The 20,205-nt window shown below is 52.9% G+C and overlaps 1 protein-coding gene across 5 annotated transcripts in view; it reads left to right on the top strand.

The window, feature by feature from the left end:
* Positions 1-20,205, top strand: part of MAMLD1 (mastermind like domain containing 1) — a 112,300-nt gene that overhangs the window by 58,339 nt on the left and 33,756 nt on the right. For 4 of the 5 annotated variants that reach the window (XM_082716693.1, XM_082716694.1, XM_082716696.1 and 1 more), the window contains exons 2-3: positions 1,454-1,612; positions 17,085-18,800. In XM_082716693.1, the coding sequence (XP_082572819.1) occupies positions 1,517-1,612; positions 17,085-18,800 (1,812 nt within the window). In that variant the 5' untranslated portion in view covers positions 1,454-1,516. The remainder of the gene's footprint in view (positions 1-1,453; positions 1,613-17,084; positions 18,801-20,205) is intronic. The other variant, XM_082716695.1, reaches the window with a different exon arrangement.

Raw genomic sequence — 20,205 nt, 5'->3', positions numbered from 1 at the left:
CTTTTACTGATCCCATCCTGGCTGGGATCGATAGTAGTGCCTCATCACTGTTCCCCATGTGACCTCCACTGACATTGACAATGATGGGATGTGGACTCATTACCACTATGCAGGTGCAAAGGTCCTGACTCTCTATTAGGCCTCCTCCTATACTACCTTTTTGGGGACAGGGAGAAATAAATCATAACTGCTGGGCTGGGGTAGAGTCTAGTCCCCCACTTGGCCTCTGATGTTGGGACTTGATGTGGTGTTTAGCTGAATTAGAGCAGTTCTTGTATAAACATGTTCTGCCTCTGTGGGCTGTCCCTTTTTTGGTCCTTTAGCTAGAGAGAGTAAGCTTTTGTTGGGGAATTTTCGTCAGTGTCTATTGTCATTTTGGGGTTGCCAGCTTCTTCAGGTTCGTGTCTGAGATCTATGAGGCAAAAACCCAGAGAACTCACCACCACATTGTTCCTCAGGTCCCAAGGTCCCTTTGTCTCTCCACTTTCCAGGTCTTCTTATGTTGGTTTTATGTATAATGTCCAGAGGTTTTAGTTGTACTCAGTGGGAAAATGGGAAGAGGACATTCCCATTTTCCCAAAGGCAGAGGTCTGGATGTGGACAATTTTGTGCCCGATTCTATACTGCCAAGAGGATTTCCAAGAAGGAGATCTTCCCTCATATATGAATGCCTTAACAGAGCTCTTATTTCATGTCTCTATCATGAAAGACAAAAATAAATGAAACAAAATAAAATGAAAAAAAAAAAAAAAAGCTTTACTTGGTTTAGCACAGGTCTGCTTATCTGTCATGGCAGGTGTGCACTGGAGTAGACATGTCACCATCTGCTTGGTTAGTTTTGTGTAAACCAGTACACCAGAGTTTCATGAGCCCCTTCTAACACCCATTGCTTCCTTCCACTGACTGTCAGGTTCTAAACTGTTAGCTAACTTGGCTGGGTGCTAATGGGGCCAGAGTTGGGAGTTGCTCCTTCAGTGCACCATAAGTCTTACTCTAGGAGAGTGGAAGGGGCCTTAAGCCATCACCTGATCCAACCACCATGGTTTTCACTTAAGAAAATTGTGACAGAGAACAGAAGAGTCTTTCCCCAGATCTCACTGCATACTGCATGCACAAAAAAGCAGACCTAAGATCCTCATTCCCTGCCTTTAAACCTAGTGTTATTTTAGTTACGTCAGGCTGCTTCTCCACCCATCCTTCCACTCTCCAGTGAATGCGGCTCTGCCTCATAGCCAGGGACTGCCATCTCATCCCAGCCAACTGCTTCACAGAAGTGCCTCCATCCCTGGGGGTGGGAAGGGGCTCAATGAGGGGGGTGGGGTGGGGAGAGAGACCTGGAAGGGAATGTGGCTGACTCCACCCAAACCTGTCCTCAGAGGGAAAGTCTGTGAATCTCGCGGTCGATGGTCTCATCTTCGTATCTGAAAGACAGTGTACTTTTTGTCTCCCTAAGCCCTGTGTCTAGGTCGTTTGGGAAGCGCCTTGGAGAGTCAAGAATAAAATTGCAGGTCAAACAATGGATGAATGGAAAAGTCGGCTTGTAATCAAGAGCATGGTTCCCCATTTCGGCACGGTGGGAAATCGTCAGGAGCCCAGAAAGCTCCAGGAATCGGTCAGACAATGGGCTATTGGGGGGGAGGGGGGTGTTGAATGCTTCTTATCTTAAACTTGAACATGAGATGATGTGTTATTGAAATTCTCTGTGCAAACTTGTTGGCAGGGAACCAACCCCAAATACAAGGAACTAGAATCTGACCTAGAAAAGATGTAGGAGATGAGCTGACCTTGCCCCTTACGAATTTCTGGAAGAGCAGGAAATACGGTCCAAGGATCCCTCTCGACTCCCAGTCTAGTGAGCTCTGCACTGCACCCCTTCAACTAGAAAGAAAGGAAGAGCGTGAGGGAAGTAAAGCCTTCTTTTTCTCTAAACAGAAACAAGGAATGTGGAACTGACAGACACTAGATAATACTGCGTTCACTTCCTAGTACCACTGAGAACAGGAAGCCAGTGAATAGGGCACAGAAAGAGATTCCCATTCAAACTCTCTGGCTCTGGTGTCCTTTTAAAAGCCTACTTTTCCTTCCTTGGAGCCCAGACCTCATCTATGTGTCTGAAACTAAGGGCTAGGGCTTCCAGCAGTAGTTCTAGGAGCCAGGACTAAAGAAGGGACCACGAGAGCTGCTGGTTAGTTGAATTTGACGTTAAAAGCCTGCAACATCACCAGTCTACCAAGATTAGCTCCATTAGTAGGAGTCGCAGCAAACACAATGGCTGTTATCTCAGTGTATTGGGTCCACAGAGGAGAGGCTTACCTAATCTGTGAAATTAATACAGCAGAGAGGAAATGGCTCTTATAGAGCTGTGGGTCTGCTTCCTTCCTGTTCAGAGAACTGGGAGCTCAGGGCTCTGAGGTAATGTCATTTCACATAACTAGAGGGCCTGGCCTCTACCATCCCAAGGACAATCCACGAACGTAAGTGCACAGGTGTGGGGGGAGATTGTTGAAATCCCACTTCTCTGTTTCTCCTCAATGTCTACGTGCTCAACTGGATACCACAGCCTCAGTATACGTAAACATTTACAGACTTGGACGGCCGGGCTCCGCTCATAGAGGTGGCGGTCAGATGGGATAGCAGACATGGAGCCATTCCTTGGCCAGCCCCCCATCCTCCACATTGCCAGCCCTTCAGGCAGCCTCTCTTAGAAGGCAGTGTCTAACCTCCTGCAGAATTACCCTTTAGATTTCGTGCTTCTCTTTTATGGTTGACAACTGAGTCAGTGAAGGAAAACCTCTCAGTGATGCATCTAGAGTCCAGATGCATTTGGGCTTGACTTCCAATTTCTCCTCTGTTTCACACTGGGTTTGGCTCCTAGGAGGAATGAGTGGGCTATAGTCTAAGGGTCCTCTTCCCCTTCCCCTCCTGAGCCCCACCAACACCCTTTAAAAGAGTGTGATTGGCAAGTAACTGCTTTGGTTTTGATCCGTGTAGACCTCAATGCTGGAAGGGTTTTCTTAGACTAGGCCCTTGGAGTGGCCATTCGTACCCTCACTTGGGAGAAGTTGCCATTGCTTGCACCATTTCTAGGCTTGGCATCTCTTTGCAGATGGCCTTAGAGAGCCCTTTGTAGGCCATGCCAAAAATTCACATTCATTGCTTGAGAGTCACACCTTGGACTTGATCAAAATCAGTCCTTCTTCCTCCATGCCACACTTTGTTCTCTGCCCTTGGCTCTGAGTGACCTGTTTCCAAAATTCTAAGTTGTCCTAGAAGACCAAGGATTTGTGCCAGTTGAGGGGATCCAAAGAAAAATAGGCCTCAGTCTCCAAAAGCAACTTTCCCAGATGAGTCCCCTTTGCAGTAAAAAGCACATGTGTCTTCTTGGAAGATGCTTGTAGTCTCTGAAGGGGATGATACGGAAGGAGCCCGCTTCTCCGGGTGGGCCTGCAGGGCTTGCATAGAGGCTGGCCAAGGCGGGTGCTGCTGCCACCATCAGCCAGCACATCTTGGTTTGAGCACAGCTAGATGTTCATGGTCATTAAACCTCTGCAGCCTCGGGAAAATACCCGGAGCTTGGCTGCACCCCGCCAAGGGCCTCAGCAGCCTGGGTGTTTGTGGTCTGAGGGACAGAGATGAACAGATCAGATGCAGAAGGGCCTGCCGGTCTCCAGGAAACCTGCTCCACAGACAAGTGATCGCAAGAATGGGAGCGTCTTGCCTCTGTCACGTGGAGATCTGATTGAGACGCTCACGAGGGGCTTCTCTCGTCCTTTCCCAAAACACAGACTAACAACAACATGTTTTAAATAAGGTCTGTTCATAAAATCCTATCAGTCTCAAAGAAGAAGTCTTTTAAATAGCCCTGAACTATTTCTTGTGAACAGTTGAGAGCCCCCTTACAGGAAATATACATCCTAAGACCATCCTAAGGGCTCAAGACATGGGGATTCTAGTCTCGCTTCTGCTACTAAATAGCTCTGGGACTTTGTCCATCCTTTTCCCTCCCCAAGGACAAAAGTCAAATGAACCAGAAATAAGACTTTGTGCCAAGCATTTGCGGAGTAGTATCTCCTGTAATCCGTAGGATGATCCCGAGATCAAAACCAACTGCTCACTATTACTACTACTGCTGCTGCTGCTTCCCCTTCTCCTCCTCCTCCTCCTCTTCCTCTTCCTCCTCCTCCTCACCTCTAAATGCAAGTGGGGCTGAGCAAGGGAGAGAGAGGAGCACTGTGTGAAACAGGAGAAGATACAAATTGGGATGGCTACAAAAATACTGGCTCCATCCTATCTGTCCCTCTTCTTTAGACTAGTGACCTTAGAAATATCCAGTAAGAGGAGGACATTCACCTCCTGCTGTACCGCGTGAGCAGGGTTCAGAAATTTTATCCATCGTCCTTGGAGGCACCTCCCTTTCCTTGCGAAAGAGTTCTGAACTCAGTAAGGAGACCTGAGACTAGCGTTTCGTGAGACCTTGAGCATGTCCATTTCCTCTTGAGGTCAGAGAGTCTGTCTCTAGCCTCTCCCCACCATTTCCCACCATTTCCATGGTCTGTTCTGTGTGCCCAGCCCCATGCCAGACCCTGGGCTCTGGCAGTTCTCAGTCGAGGCGGGGACTGTTCCTGGGCTTCCTCCCCCAGGAACAGATGGGTCCTACTCTGCAGTTCTACTTATCCTACCCTGAACCTGGGAGGAGAGAATTGAGTGGCTCTTTCACACAAGCTACTTCGTTATGCATTAGCTCCTCTGCGCCCCCCCCCCCCGCAGGGTGGGGATGAGGATTTGTATTTCCACTTCACCAACGCAGAGACTGAGGCTGGCAGAAGACGGGGAGTCTACGGGGAGTCTCCCAGCATTACAGTCAGTAGGTTGGAAATTCAGATCTCAGCTCCAGGTGCCGTGACTTGGAAGGTCATCTTCCTTTGCTGCTTCCCATTCTCAGATTAGGAACCCAGAGTGTTAGGACCTTCTGTGGGCTGGGCATGACTTTTGGGGGGCTCAGGCTTGAGCTGCGGACCAGAGTCCCAGGTGGCCTGCAGATTTCATCCAGTGGCAGAGACAGCCTGTAAACAGCTGTAGAATGGATGCATCTTTTATACCATCCTGGTGACTCCCTGGAAACTTCTGACCGGCCCTACAGACCAGCCTGTGTGCAATGAGCCGGCTGATTAAAAACCTTACAGGGAGGTAGGGACAGCCAGCCAGAACCTGGGCCAGTGTGCCCCACTTCGTGCAGGCTGTGGGCAGGAGCAGGTCTGGCCCCTGGCGAGAGGAGGGATGTGTCCGGCCCCTCTTCCAGAACACAGGGGGTCCGGAAGACCAACTCCTCAGGTCGGCAGCTGTCCCTAACACTTACCGAGAATCTTGTAGGAGTGTCTGGGCTTAGGTCCGCCCCAGTAAAATAGGGTCACTAAGCCGACCTCTGCCTGCATCAGGTTTTCTGGGATGTCGATGACCAAGACGTGGATACGAACGCTGTCTAAAACCCACAAGGCATTACTGCCATTTGCACTTTTTTTTTTAAATGATCAGAGAATGGCATTGGCTCAGAAGGCAGTGGGAAGCGTGTCCTTGGAGCTCAGGTAGAAACACACAGGACCCCTGAGGACACCTCGGTCTCTGCGCTGTGGCTCTGAGCATTCTGGGTCAAGGCCTGCAGTGCGTATGTGCCTTTCTATTTTGGGGATCCTCCCCATGGAGCACGCAGCTGCTCGCTCCCTTTCCCCCCCTCCTCCTCCTGCAGGAAGGGCCCTTTCCTGCTTCAGACATTCAGCCAGGGCGGCCACTAGGCAGAGGCCTGGCCTGAAGACCAATCCCTCCTGCCGGGGCCAAGCACTGCTCAGTTGGCCGGATACCGCTGGGCGCCACATCTGGGTCCTGCCTGGGTAGCCCAGTTCAGCAAACCAGTGACCTGAAAACCGCAGGCTGTTTGCAAGAGAGGGTGCCGGGAGGGGGTTTTGTTTGGCAGCCGGCTTCTGCTGGTATCTGGGGGCTCAGTGCTGCCCTGCCTGGCTTTCTGCCTGGCCCCTGGCCCCTGGCTTCCTTGACTTTAGGCCCAAGGTGACAGGTGTCTGGAGGCTGAGCTTCCTGGGGAGGAGAGTAGACTCTGTCGGAACCCAGGCCAGGGCAGTGGAAAAGCCCAGCTGAGCTGCAGCCCGAGGCCTGTCCCCCACCTATGGTATGTGCCAACCGGGGACAAGCCCTGAAGATGAGGGCCTGGGGATCCCCACAGTCGGAGCCGGCCTGTGTTGACTGAGGCTTCTTGCTTTTGCTCGAAATCTCCAGCTGGAGAACTCAATAGAACTGGGCTTTCAGACAGATATTTGGGTCAGGTGCTGCCCCTGGGGTGCCGGGTTCCAGACTTCATGAGGGAACGGGGGAAGCAGGTGCTTCTAGGCTTGGGCTACAGATTCTGATTTCTGCAGTCAACATAGAATAATTTATTAGCACCCTTCCTTCTCCCCCTCACCTTTCCTTCTCCTCCTCTTGCTTCCTGCCTTTTCTTTCTCCTCCTCATCTCCCCTTCCTTCTCACCAGATTCCCATCCCTCCAAATACCAAAGTTAGAAAAGCAGCCACGAGCCATAGGCTACTGGACTTGACCGCTGAGGGCTCAAGTGTGGCTGCCCCTGCCACCGCCTCCCACCCTCCTGGGACCCTGAGGTCTCCCATTTCATCCAAGGCTCAGGCCTGGACACCCAGTAAATGATCCATGAGCAGCAGCTGCTGTCCCCCCTTGGCCAGAAGTTCCCTTAGAAACCATTCAGGCTAGCCCCCTGTGCCATATATAAGAGGCCAAGGACACACAAAGGAGAAAGAGCATGTCCAAGGCCATTGGGCCAGTAATTGAGTTTAATCACACTTTCTGAAAAGCGGCTGTCGCTTGGCCTTGTCAGAAACAGAAAGAACAGGATAATTTGCAGGAAACCTTTGGCTCCAACGGTTAATTCGGACCCGTCCTGTCACAAGGCTGGGTGCTCTGGGGGTCCAGAGATGGGGAGGAAACGCTCCTTGCCTTCAGAGAGCGGCAGGCCTCACATGGCGACCTTGAGGCTGGCCAGAGCACGGGGCTGGCAGTGAAAGGGCTAGGAGGTGAAGCCGTGTTATCCTAGAGACCCCCGGAGGCCTGAGGGAAGCGGGTGTGCCCGAATCCGGTAGACAAGACGTGAACTGTGTGGAGGTGTCCAGAGGCTGCTCTCCCCGGAGGAGGTGGGCGCCTCTCCCTCCGCGGTCCTCAGCAAAGGCGAAACATGGCATTTGAGGCTGCTGCAGACACTGCCCAGTTCAGGCCCGGCTCAGAAATGGTCACCTAACTTGGGCAACGGCAGAAATATGGAAGATTTCAGCTCTGCAAATGTCACCTGCCGTTCTTGGCAACAGTCGAGCTCCGTGGCCCCCAGCAGGGTACGGAGGGAAATTTGGCGATAACAGATTTCCCCGGGGGCAGACGCTCAGCTGCGGCGCTAGGTCAAGGGTCAGCAGCCTGTTTTTGTAAAGTTTTATTAGTACATGGCACGTCCGGCCAGGAACATATTGTCTACTGCGGAACTGCAACAGGGACCACGTGGCCTGCCAGGCCTGCGAACGCTACCGTTCAGGCCTTTGCGGAAGAAGCTTGCCATCCTGACCCAGGTCACTGGGCTTCGGTTCATTCTGTCTGAAGCCACGGTTTCTCCTTATAAGCAGGTACAGGGAACATCCGATCCTCACGCACCCCCCACCCCGCCCCGGCCCCAGGGTTCTGCTCCCTCTCCGAGGCTGCAGCTGGCTCAGTCCCCCTGGCCCTCCCCCGCAGTCCGTGCCTCCATGACTTGTCCTGGTTCTTCCCGCAACTTCTCTTCTTGCCTGACCTGTCGGCATCCAGAGAGGCCTTTCACAGACCGGTTGAGCTTGTGGTTCCCACCACAGACAAGTTCTCGTCCACGGCCCTCCCCCACCTGCCGTGGGGCCCCACAATGAGCTCAAGGCCACCTCCGGGCTCATGGTGCACCAGGAGCACTGCCCTCCCCCAGGGCCTTCTGGCTGCTTCCGTCCTCCCGCGTGGAGGCCCGCCTTGTCCTGTCCCTCTCTCTTCAGCGCTCTGCAGAAGGCCGCTCGCGCTCCGCCCTCGCACGCTTGCTCTCTCTCCTGCGAGAATGCCGGGTCCCTCTCAGGCTGTGGCTCCGCTTCTCTCCCTGGGGTCCGCTCCTTCTAAAGGTTTTCTGTTTGGGGCCCCCGAGACAGCCTTGCTTTGCACAGTTAGTGGGCAGGAGCCAGGGGCCACTCTCTCTAGCTGCCTCTTCTAGAGTGAGCTCTTGGTGCTCAAGTTATCTGGTGCTGGGACTGCCTGTGGGACACTGTCAGGAAAGTTGAACATTTCCTTGCCTCTTTTTGCCCTTTAAGTCCAGCCTTTGGGGTTTAGAACAATTAACTTGGCCAATATAAAATATCTCCAGGAAGCCAGCCCCCAAACACCAACACCCAACATCTGCTTTCTGAATATAGGGCTTCAAAGAGCTAAGCGCACTGTGGCTAACTGCTGTCCGTTCTATTTATTTTAGCCGCATGACAGCTAAGGAACTGAGAAATGCCTTGCCCTTTCCTGTAGTTAAATCTGACATGAAATTACTTTATTGGCAGCATTTTAACAAACAGAGATCTGCCATGCTTCCACCAGCGGCTCAGCTTCAGGTTTCTGGGTGAACCGAGATCATTATGAGGGCAAGGAGACAGCTGCCAGTCTGGGCTAGTTCAGGGTGAGCCTTCTTCCCCGGGGCCCAGCCGCTGGAGTATCTCACAGAGAGGCCGAACAAGGAGGAGCCATCCTTGAGGACAACCCCCCCCCCCGACAGCAACACCATCTCCACCAAATACCACCATTATCATGACGGTCGTCTATACCCGTAGGAGCACCCCCATCTTTCCAGGCGTACATGCATGCACACACACTCACACACACACGTGTACACACGCACACACTGAGGCAGAGGAAATGCTTTGGGTTATATGACACATTCCATGATGTGATCACAGACGCTTTCTATATATAGTGAAAGAAAGGAATATTTTCCATTGTCATTATTTTCGCTATGAAACCCATGCCTGTTGCTGAGTGCTTTGGGGGAGCCAGAACATCAAGCATGTATTTGTGGGCAAAATGAAATTAGGATTCCTTCCCCCCAGAAGAAGCCTCTTGTCCCCAAGCGCACACCTTAAAAAACACCTCAGTTTGGATGAGAGATCTCTTGCTTTGTAGAAGGATTTTTCTGCCAACGGCCAATTCTTGTTGCAGTTTATGATGACTTGGTCTGCAGAAGTTAGCCTTGCCTACAGCTGCTCAGAAGTACAGCCAATGAGTAAAGGCAGCTCTCCCTCGAATGACAAATGCTGCTGAGTAAACCATGTTCAAGGCTATTTTAGGACCACCAAGAATGTGTTTGCATTTTCAAGAGTGGAAAGAGAGAGAATATTTACTTGGCCCTACTAGCCCCAGTTCGGTTGTTCAGCGTGGTGAGCGAGTGAAACGCCACTGAATCATATGCTTAAAAAAGGTTCATTAAACGCTCTGTGCATTTAATCTTAGGTAAACAAACAAACAAAAAAATACCTAAATTATTTCCCAGAATATACGTATATGAAATCCTCACATGATACATTTGAAAAATCTCATTGCATCACTTAAACGTGTATAGTTTTTACTTGTCAGTCATGTCCCGGGCTCCGTAACCTCGCAGCCCTCCCAGCCTCTGCATCTCTGCCTGGTTCTAAATTCTACTAACTGTGGTTGGTACATCTGCAGACAGTTAGTAGATCTTAGAGTCGCAAGTTGGCACTCAGCTGCTAAAATGTGCTTATTCACAAGCACGTGACCTTCTAAATGCACGAGACTAACCAGGTGGCTCTGGATTCTTCTCCCACCTACACAGCTGTCGGGTTTCTCATGCAAGGAAATTCCTGCCTTGTTCAAAAGCCTGTTGACATTTTACTTAGCTCATTGTTGGGGCACAGGCAGAAAAGTGATGTCTCCATGCACCTAAGCTTCACGACTCAACCTTCAAAGCTTCCAAGGCCTGGTACCCAATTTTGTTCTTTTTTTTTTTTTTTTTTTTTAAAGTCATCTCTAGATCTAACGTAGGCCTCGAACTTGCAACCTTGAGATCAAGAGTCTGACACTCCACTGACTGGGCCAGCCGGGCACCCCTAATTTTGTTCTTTTAACGTTGTATTCTCTTTCATAAAGAGGGGCCCCCAAACTGTGTAAGCTTCAGTCCCCACAAAGTAGAGATGCATACCTGGGAGCAGAGGGGAAGCTTTATAAGCTTATGAGCCATAAGCAACCATTTTTCTCTTTGCCCCATTTAAACTACTCAAGTTGGTGTCCCAGCCTTGAGTCTGCCATCTGCAATCCAGTGGGGCCCTGCTGTGAGGACAGAGAATCACTCCTGCGCTCACCTATGCAGAGGCAGAAGCCTCTAGCCTTATCCAGATGGAGCGCTATGACTACCCCACGTGGGGCATGATTTCCACACAGCTCAAACTGCCCCGGCTCAAAATGACCCAGGACTTGTTTCCAGCTCTTGGATTATCAATGGCTACTTGCTTCCCAGCTCAGCTTCACCAGAAGTCCTATCCCTGAAATATGCCAACAGCCCCTCTAAAAACTCACTCAAGCCATCAGGGCCCAGACCAGGGGCTTCCCCACTGACCACACTCCCAATCCCATCAACATCGGCAAGGAGCCAACCACTACGCGATGGGGCCCGCTTCCAGAGTCCCTGCCAACATGGGGGCACTTGTGAAAGGAAGGCCTGGGGAGCCGGGGACCAGGGGTAAGAGCCTCCCATCACATGTGTGGTCAGCAGCCAAACTGGGGGGCCTCCCTGGGGCCTTTGTGGTAAGGACCCAGAGTACCAGTATGGCTGCATTCCGCCTTTGGCACGGTGTTCTCTGTGAACTCAGTCCCCCTCCCTTCAATTTCGGTCATTCCCTACGTGCCGGATTCTGCTGGGGAGAGGCAAAGTTGCGACAGGGGTTGGTGGAGCGGTTAAGGGAGGGCAGGTGGGGGACAGAGGCCCAGACGACTGACTGAGCCCACTGCCGAGTTCTCATTCGGGATAGATCTTCAGGAACGGCCTTTAAAACATCACTACCGACTGTCATAGGCCCCTTGAGTTAGCTGGGGAGATGGCAGGCTTCCTGGTGATTTGGTAGGACCCTAAACGAGATGCAAGTGAGCACGGCTCACTTGACCCAAACTGTCGGCCACCTTTCCTGATTCAGCTTGTGCACAGCTGCTATGCTCAGGACTAATGCTGCTAGTCCACAGACATACACACGCACGCACATACACACAGAGGTACACATGCATTCAAGTAATTCCTTAATAAAGCGTCCTAGAGATATTTGGGAAGGACCATCCTCTGACCCCCACTGGACTGGGGGAGGGTGTGCTTTCCGTAAGAGTCTGCAGCTGCCAACAGCGTGCACATCCTGCTCGTGGCCAGGGCGCTTATGAGCCATTGGGCTGCCCCTGGCCTACTGTCATCCCAGGGAGAGAGACCCTCCTGGGGGAGGGGAGAAGAGACCTTTACAGTTGGGGAAACTGAGGCCCAGAGTGGGTTAGGGACCTAGGAGAGGTCATATCACTGGGTCCTTGGAAGCCCAGCCCAGAGGGAAGTGAGGAGTGTCTGCCCAGTGGCCCTGGTGGCCTCTGCCATCGGTGTGTGGCCTGGAGCCTCAGCTCTGCCTCCACTGTTCCACTTCTCTGCATGGTTCTAGGCTTGTCAGGCGCACTCCAGCGGGACACCGATGAAGCTTGTTAACCTGGGTCCTGCACACACAGGGTTGCCTGGACCGGGTCAGGGCCTTTGCCTTCGGCCCTCAGCTCCCATTCCAGCCCCAGGCAGCCCCGGCTCCATCCGTCCAACCATCTGAGACTGACTCCATCGTTCCGTCCTCCCCAGAAGTGATCATCCTTATCCCGCTGGTGATGCCACATGGGAATGTGTTTGGAGGAAAGCAGGGCAGAGTTTCTTCCTGCACAGAAGGGCCAACCTGAGAGTCTGAGAAGCTGGCCCATGGACGCATCTCTCCCCGGCTCCGGGCCTCACCAGTCCTGACGTGAGCCTGTCTCTCCGGGTCTGGAAGTTCTGAAGAGCCAGGAGGGCAAGGCTTAGGGCTCAAGAACCCCTTGAGCACCACTTCAGGTCTTTCTGGGTGGGGGGAGCAATATGAGTTATGAGCTCCTTAAAGCTACATGAGCCTCCAGGCTTGGGGGCATCCTTAGGAGTCGCCCACACTTCCAGCTGGTGTGTGTCCACTAAAGAAAGGAAGGACACAGTTCTAGAAAATGCATTTGCTGGGGCTGCTGCCTAGATGGCTCTGATTGACGCTCGCTGAAGCCCAGGTCCTCAGGACGGGGCACCAGAGTGCTGCAGCAGCATGACAGGACCCAAAGAAGGAGGCAGCGCTGCGGGGCCATAGGGACTAGGCTGCCCGCCTCCCTGACCTCCCTCCACTCCCGGTGGGCATGTCCTTATTTGTCAGAGGGCAAACTGAGGACTACGCTGGAGGGCCATAGGGCAGCATGGGGACCCAGGGCCTGGAGAATGAGATCAGTGGCAATTACAGCTTGTGATGCACCTGCTTCACTGACGCTGTGAGGCACACAGGGCAGGCCCAGGACCCATTTCACAGAAAAAGATACTGAGGCTCAGAGAGGGGGAGTGACTCACCCCACAGTCACACAGCAAACAGAACAGCTATGACTTAAATGCAGGTCTTCTGTGCCTCTTCCAGGGCTCCATCCTGCCCCCCTGCCTGCCACTGCCTATGTCAGGGGCCAAGGCTACAGTATCTGCCGGCTCAGAGCAAGGCAAGGACACCAACAGATTCCCCATTTGGAGGTTGAGATTCTTGCTTCAAACCACCTATTAGCAGAGATTTGTGCTTGAGACAAACTGACTCCTCTTGGAGCCAGTCAGCAGTCAGGGTTCCCTGGCACTCCCAGCCTCCATGGGATTGTCCAAAGCCTCATGTCTTGCAATTCTGGAAATGCTGAAAATCCCGTTTGAGCTACAAAAAGGTCAGTTTCAATTTGTGAGGAGATCTTTCTGAAACACAAACATGCAAGTGAAACATACACTATACACGCCGGTCCTAACCTGACCCACCGTGTGGATCGGGACAGATTCTTCCCCCTCCCCCTTCCTTCTTCCTCTCAGTTCTGCTGCAACATTGTCGTATCCATGGGGCTACCTCCATCATGCCCCATAATGTCTTTACTCCTTCCTTCTGAGCAGGTCTGCTAGGGACCGTCCTTGTCTCCAGGGGCTTGAGATCCAATGTAGCTGGCCAACGCTTGGAAACTCCGGAAATGGAGAACTGTGCGGAAGAAAGCCTTGATGGAGTACAGACGTGCTTGAGAGAGACTGAGAGAAGTAGCAGCACACTGGCCCAAGCTGCCCTGTGGGAGCCACCAGCTGGCGGGGTGGGGGGAGGCAGAAGCTAATAAGCCGATGGTCATTTCCACCTTTTTGACCATTCTGTCATGGCCTTATGTGCCCGGCGACCTCTGCAGGGAAAATGAGGTTCCCTGAACCGATGCCTCCTGGTCACCTTTAGCCTCCTCTGTTCTTACCCAGCAAGAACTGTGCACATGTTGGTGTCCATGTTAAGCCACTGGTCAGAGTTTCAAAATGAAGGGTTCATAACAGCCTGCTAGATTTCTTGGGGAAGAGTGACATATTTATGTATTTTACACGCACACCCACTCACACACACACACAAATACACATACATATATCATATTCCTTTTACTTCTTGTGCCCATTTTATAAACCTAGACTGAACTCTCATAATCTAGACCTTTTCCAAGAAATTTTTGCCCTTTTTGTCCTTCTGGACTAAAAATGGAGAAAGGAAAGAATCACCATGTCATTGTTCAGACGGAACCAGAAATAATACTGACTACAGAGCTGAACTTGGCCCCCATCAAAAGGGTTGCCTTACTTTTCTCATTATTTAAGGGGTGCAGAAGCTATCACATGCTTTCAAATGCATTTCAGAGAATGTTCATAAGGTTGTGGGGATCACATCCGTGGCTCAGTTTGCTTGTGAAACGGGGTTAGAGATGGCCGTTCCTTTTTGAAAGATGCCAGTGAACTCCCCCACTTCCCCTCCCCACTCTGTCCCCCCACCCCCACCAAAGGTTGACCTGTGAGGGCTCAGACCGGGAGTCGGGACACCTGGGGTCTAAAACAGGTGGACCCGTTTCCTTGTCCTGTTGTCCTTGTCCACTAACTAGCTGTGTGACCACAAGCAAATCACATCCCATTCTGTTTTCTGTAAAAAGAGAAGGTTGAGATGTACTCTCTGTACTCTTCCATCCCGTTCCTCCCACCCCATCCCCCTGCCTCGACTACGTGGACTTAAGCATCGTGGCACCTGCTTCCCAGTCGGGTTTCTCATGCAGCATGAGAAACCAGTCGGTTTCGCCAGCAGCACCCTGGGCCCGGCCATGGCCAGCTTGAGTTCCCTGAAGGGGATCCGGGCTAGAACCCGCCCCCACTCATCCCTTATTGATCCATTTCATCCATTTCTACTTTCAATATATTGGAATTCTCTGAACTGCTTGGGAGAATGCCGATGAAACAGAATCAGTTTGGGACTCAGTGACTTGTTTGTGGGCTGGCCCATGACCGACTGAATGAATGACCAGGAGAACATGTAGCAGAGCCCCCTGCACGCCAGGCCATTTGGTTCATTTGTCCATTGATTCATACAGCTGCTATTTACTAAACACCTGGTGTGGGCCGAGACAGAGTCCACTGCTCCCGGATGGAGGAGTGGGCACAGGTGAATGGAGAGGCCACTTCTTGTGCCCCCACCCCCTGCCCAGCCCGTTCTTGCCAACCCCAGAACCTCAGCCCCAGGTGGATTTGATGGCAGAGCTGCCCCTCAAAGAGCTCTTGTCCATGTTGCAGAGAAAAGGCGAAGAAGGAGGCAAGTTCCCTCCTTCCAGTGGGCGGAGCCCTTTCTGTGGCAATGAGACAGTGTCCTGCCTTCGGGGCGGGTCAAGGCCCAGGCTTGAGAGGCAGCTGTGGGGTCAGGGAGGGGGCCTGCATCTCTCTGGGCCCTGCCGCCCTCCAGCCAAACAGCTCTGGGCAAGACCTTTCCCTTCCCTGGGTGTCCGAGCCCCTGTCTCTCCCAGGATGGGGCTGCACTCCCAAGGGTAATGGCAGCCACGAGTTAGGGAGGGTTTACTAGGTGCCACAGGATCTCAGAGCAGCATCAGTGAGATGAGGCATTTAGCATCAGAATCAGCCCGGGAGCTTCAAAAAGACTCAGATCCCTGCACCACCACCACCACCACCCCCCCGCCCACCCGGCTCTGCACGAGAGTGAAACAGTTCATTTGGGGTGGGGGGCTGGGAATCTGGATATGTCTTGGGGAGTCTGATGAGCACCAGAGCCCGAGATGCGCAGCCCTGGGGGAATCTCTTTGGATGTTCACTCTGTCGCGACTGTCATGGCCCGTGTGGCGCTAGCTGGGGGCCACCCACACACGTTGACCCCACGTCCCTCACCAGTGAGCCAAGCATGAGGAGACATCAAAGGACCAACAACAATTGTCCCAGTGAGACTTCTATAGCTAAACGGGGGGATTCTTACACAAAAATGTGCTTCAGGAGAAATGCGGTTGCCCCTTAAACAACACAGGTGTGGACAACACGAGTCCACTTCCAGGCAGTTTTCTTCAGGAGAAATACAGGAAGCAACTGTGAATGCGTCTTCTCTTCCTTATGATGTTCTTAGTAACGTTTTCTTTTGTCTAGCTCCCTTTGTTGTAAGGCTCTAATAACAGCACGTAGAACATCCCAAATCCATGTTAACCTACCCAAGGTTACCGTAAGGTCCTCAGTCCACAGTAGGCTGTTCGTAGTTGAGTTTCAGGGGAGTCAAAAGTTACAGTAGGATTTCTTGCAGCAGGGCCATTTTCGAGGGTCCTCCGTTTCCCTCCCCCCCTGTAGGCAAGCCCTTCTCTTCCCGCACATTCCTCCTCACCACCCCACTCGCTTTTCCCTCCACTTGCGGTCACACTCATTAACATGACAGCCACAGATGATTGTATGGAGCCTTGAAGAGTAGGAAATACTGCATCGCTAACTGCTTTGTTCCCAAAGGCGATGCTTTTATAAATGGAGAGCAGCTCCCCCAAGGTGCAGATCGCAGATTGGGTCCTTTTCCTGTTGTTCCATATCTCCCCAACCTAAGGATGCACCTGCAGAGAGGAATTTCTTATTTAGATAACTTTATACTTTGGGGGGGGGTGGTTATAAGTCATTCTCAGTAAAAACAAACAAGCAATACCAAACCGTAGAGAATAGAAAGGGCCTCGCCAGTCACCCCCAAGAGATGGCTGCTCCAAATGGTCACACAGATGTTCTTCCAAGCAATTTTTGCATGTACCTAGCAGAGTGTGTGTGTGTGTGTGTGTGTGTGTGTGTAGAAATAGAGGTGCCCATGCCCCTATGATCGGTCTGCAACTTGTGTTTCCCCTAAACAGGATAGCTCAGCCAGCTGTCCCAAAGCCCACAGCCAGATCTGCTTTCCTCCAGAGGCTCTATTGTGGTCCCATTGCGGACCTCAGTCTGATGTATTTTACCAAGACAGGGAGGCACCCTAAAAGTTCAATGTCTACATTAGGCTTTTCCTTCTTAGTAACGGGGGTCTCTATAGACAGGTCCTTGCAGTGTGCCTTCAAACGCCCATCTAGGACACAGTTCTTTCCATGGCTTCCACACAGCTGAACTGAGCTCCCCCTTATGCGGGCAGAGAAGATCCTTTGTGGGACTTGCTGTGGTGTTCGGTACACAGACAGCATAATGCCTAATTCGAAGTGTAACAAGACAGTTTACATGAAACACAGCAACAAAGAAGCAGCATTATGGTTCCCAAAATAGGCTGTATTATATAGTTTTGACAACTATAAGTCCCAAAATGGAGAGGTGTTTTATCTTGCAAGTTTCCTGTTCATTAGCTTTCATGTGCCAAGGCTTTATAAAAATTTCTCTCTCCCTCTCTCTTTCTCCTTCTCTGCCACAGGGACCCGTTAAAAGGAGACAGGAAGGAGATCATTTCCAGTTTCCAGGCATGGCTGATGGGGGTTACCCTAATAAAATCAAGAGGCCTTGTCTGGAAGACGTTACCCTTTCTATGGGCCCGAGTGCCCACCCCAGCACGGCCTGTGTGGAGCTGCAGGTTCCTCCGCTAACGATGAACCCCAGTGCCACGGCCATGGGAGGAGCGGGCCATTCGTTACCCCTCGAGACGAATCCCATGAACGGCAGTGTCATGGGCTCGCCATTCGTGGTGCCTCCGGCTGCAGAAGTGGGACTGAAAGGACCCCCTGGGCCCTACTACGACAAAGCCAACAGCGTGCCGGCTGTGGACCAGGAACTTCAAGATCTCCTGGAGGAACTAACAAAAATTCAAGAACCTTCTCCGAATGACCTCGATCTTGAGAAGATCCTGGGCAGCAAGCCGGAAGAACCACTGGTCTTAGAACACCCGCAGGCAACCCTGGGTACCACTCCCAAGCCTCCAGTGCAGATGCCCCACTTGGAGAGCCTTGGTGCCAGCAAGGAGTTTGCTTCGAGTTGCAGCCAGCTCACGGGGACGGGGCCGTCGCTTCAAGTCCCGCACTCCCCGGCCGGGATCAGCTATGGGATCCCACCCCCAAGTAAGCGGGGGGCCTCACCCAGCTCTTCAGTGGCGCACGCCAAGAGCCAGGCCCCGGGGGTGCCCCAGGCCGCTTTGCCCCCAGTCCCAGTGCCGCAGTGGCATCACGCCCACCAGCTGAAGGTGCTGGCGGCTAGCAAGCAGGGGTCCGCTAGTAGGCCGCAGGCGCCCAGCCCCAGCTGGTCGGGCCTGCCGCCTCCGGGCATGTCCCCGTCTTACCGCCCGGTACCATCTCCGCAACCGCCACCGCAGTTCAGCCCTCAGAGCCTCATGGTGTCGTGCATGGCATCCAGCAACCTGCCAGGGAGCGCCTTCCAAGCCTCCCCCAATGCCTTACTCGCCAGCCTGGCGTCCGGTGGCACCACGGCCATGGGGCCCGCCATGCTCTACACTCCTGAGAAGCTCCCCAGCCCTGTGCTCAGTCAACAGCCGCAGTTCAGCCCCCAGAGCTCCATCCTGGCCAACCTGGTGTCCTCCGGGGTCAAAAGTCCTCCGGGGCACCTGCTGTCCGCCCTGCCTGCCAACAACGCGGGGCCCTCCCCGCCCTACCGGCCGGAGAAGCTCTCCAGCCCGGGCCTGCCGCAGCAGTCCTTCACTCCGCAGTGCTCCCTCATCCGGAGCCTCACACCCTCTGGCCACCCGCTAACGCAGCCGCCGCCGCCGCCGCCGCCGCCACCGCCGCCCCGGCAGTCAACGAGCACCATCTTCAAGCCCTTGACCACCGACTCATCCAAAACCCTGAGCGTGATCATGCAGCAGGGGCTGCCCAGCCCCGGCCCTGGAATCCCGGAGCCCTTTACCTTCGGCAACACCAAGCCCCTGTCGCACTTCGTTTCTGAGCCAGGTCCCCAAAAGGTGCCCTCTGTGCCTGCCACCTCTAGGCAGACGTCCCTGCTCCACTACCTGCAGCAGGCACCGCCGGCCTCTTCCACCACCGCCTTGTCCACCGCCACTGCCACCTTGCAGCCGCCGCCGCCGCAGCCTGACCACTCGTCATTCCTTCTGCACCAGATGATGCAGCAGCCCCAGCGCTTTCAGCGGCTGGGGGCGCGGGACTCCATGCCTTCTCTGCCCAGACAGGTAAGACGATCTCGTGTCCGGTGGCGGTCCTTGGTTCTGAAACTAAGAACCGTGTCTTATGCTATTGGCGACCTGGCTCTGGAAGCAAACGTGGCTTTAGTCCTCTCTGAGCCCAGACTTGACTTGGGAAAAGTCTATTTCAGCCAAATTCCGTGTGGTCCAACTGCAGTATTGATGAGGCCAGCGTTATGGTTTCAGTTCCTGTGTGGGCCACTTAACTCCTCTGGGAGGAAACGTGTACCCAGAAGGTGCTGCCAGGGGAAGGGGACCAGGGGAAGGCAAGGCTCTGCCCTGGGCCACGTGGCATGTTCCCTCACCCAGGGCTAGCAGACACTTTGCAGAATGCAAGGAAATTGCACCGAAGAATTTAAATCTTGTCCCTGCTGGCATAAGGCTTGCACACGGAGCCTTCTAGAAATGGCCCAGCAAACTTCTGCTGAGCAGGTTCCAAATGAAAAGGACAGATACGTAGAAAGTAGTTACTCTTAGCGTCTCCATTCTACAAAAAAACTGAGGCTCAGAGAGTTGAAATGACTTGCCCAGAGTCATACAGCCAGGGGCAGAGCAGGAACCGGAAACCAGGAAGTCTTAGTTCAGAGCCTGTGCTCTTCCCAAAATCACTGTGATTTCTCCCTCTCCCTCATCTCCTACAATCTGACCGCTAGACTCAGCTGGTCCTTCCTGAGTGGTGTGGACCGCAGGTGGCCCTCGTCAGTGCTCCACTCGCTGCCTGTGTTGGTTATCTCTTGCCGGGTAACAAATTACTCCAAAACATCTGCTTACAACAACACACATGTATCACCTCGCAGTTTCCGTGGGCCAGGAGTCCTGGCACCACCTGGCTGGGTCTTTTGACCGTGAGTCGCTCGGAAGTTTGTGGTCATCTCCAGCTCAACCAGGGAGGTTCTGCTTGCAAGTTCACTGCCAAGGTTGTTGGCAGGAAGCAGTTCCTTGCAGGTGGTTGGACTGAGGCCTCGGTTCCTCATGAGCTGTTGGCTAGCGGCCTCCCTTGGTTGCTTGCCATGTGGGCCTCCTCATAGAGCACCTCACAACATGGCAGCCGGTTTCATCTGAGTAAGCAAAACAGAATATGCCAGCAAGAGAGGAAAGGGAGTGCCAGCAAGTCAGAGGTCATGGTCTTTAGAACCTCGTCTCGAAAATGATGTCCCATCCCTTCTGCTCTATTCTGTTCTTTAGACACAAACATAAGGTGTGACTACCAGGAGGCAGGGGTCACTGGGGACCATGTCAGATACCTGCCTGCCCAGGGTGCTGTTCATCCTTGTCTCTCCTTTGGGGAGGGACCTTAGCCCTCTCTGAGTTCAGGTCCTCTTGGCTACTTGTCTGAACTCAGAGTTGACTCTTAAAGTGGTTTCCCCCACTAAAGCAGCCATCACTGCAAACA

Source organism: Mustela nivalis, assembly GCF_964662115.1.
Source record: "Mustela nivalis genome assembly, chromosome: X".
Classification (NCBI taxonomy): domain Eukaryota; kingdom Metazoa; phylum Chordata; class Mammalia; order Carnivora; family Mustelidae; genus Mustela; species Mustela nivalis.
Note: the sequence above shows the minus strand (reverse complement) of the source record. Positions and strands in the feature narration are given on the sequence as shown.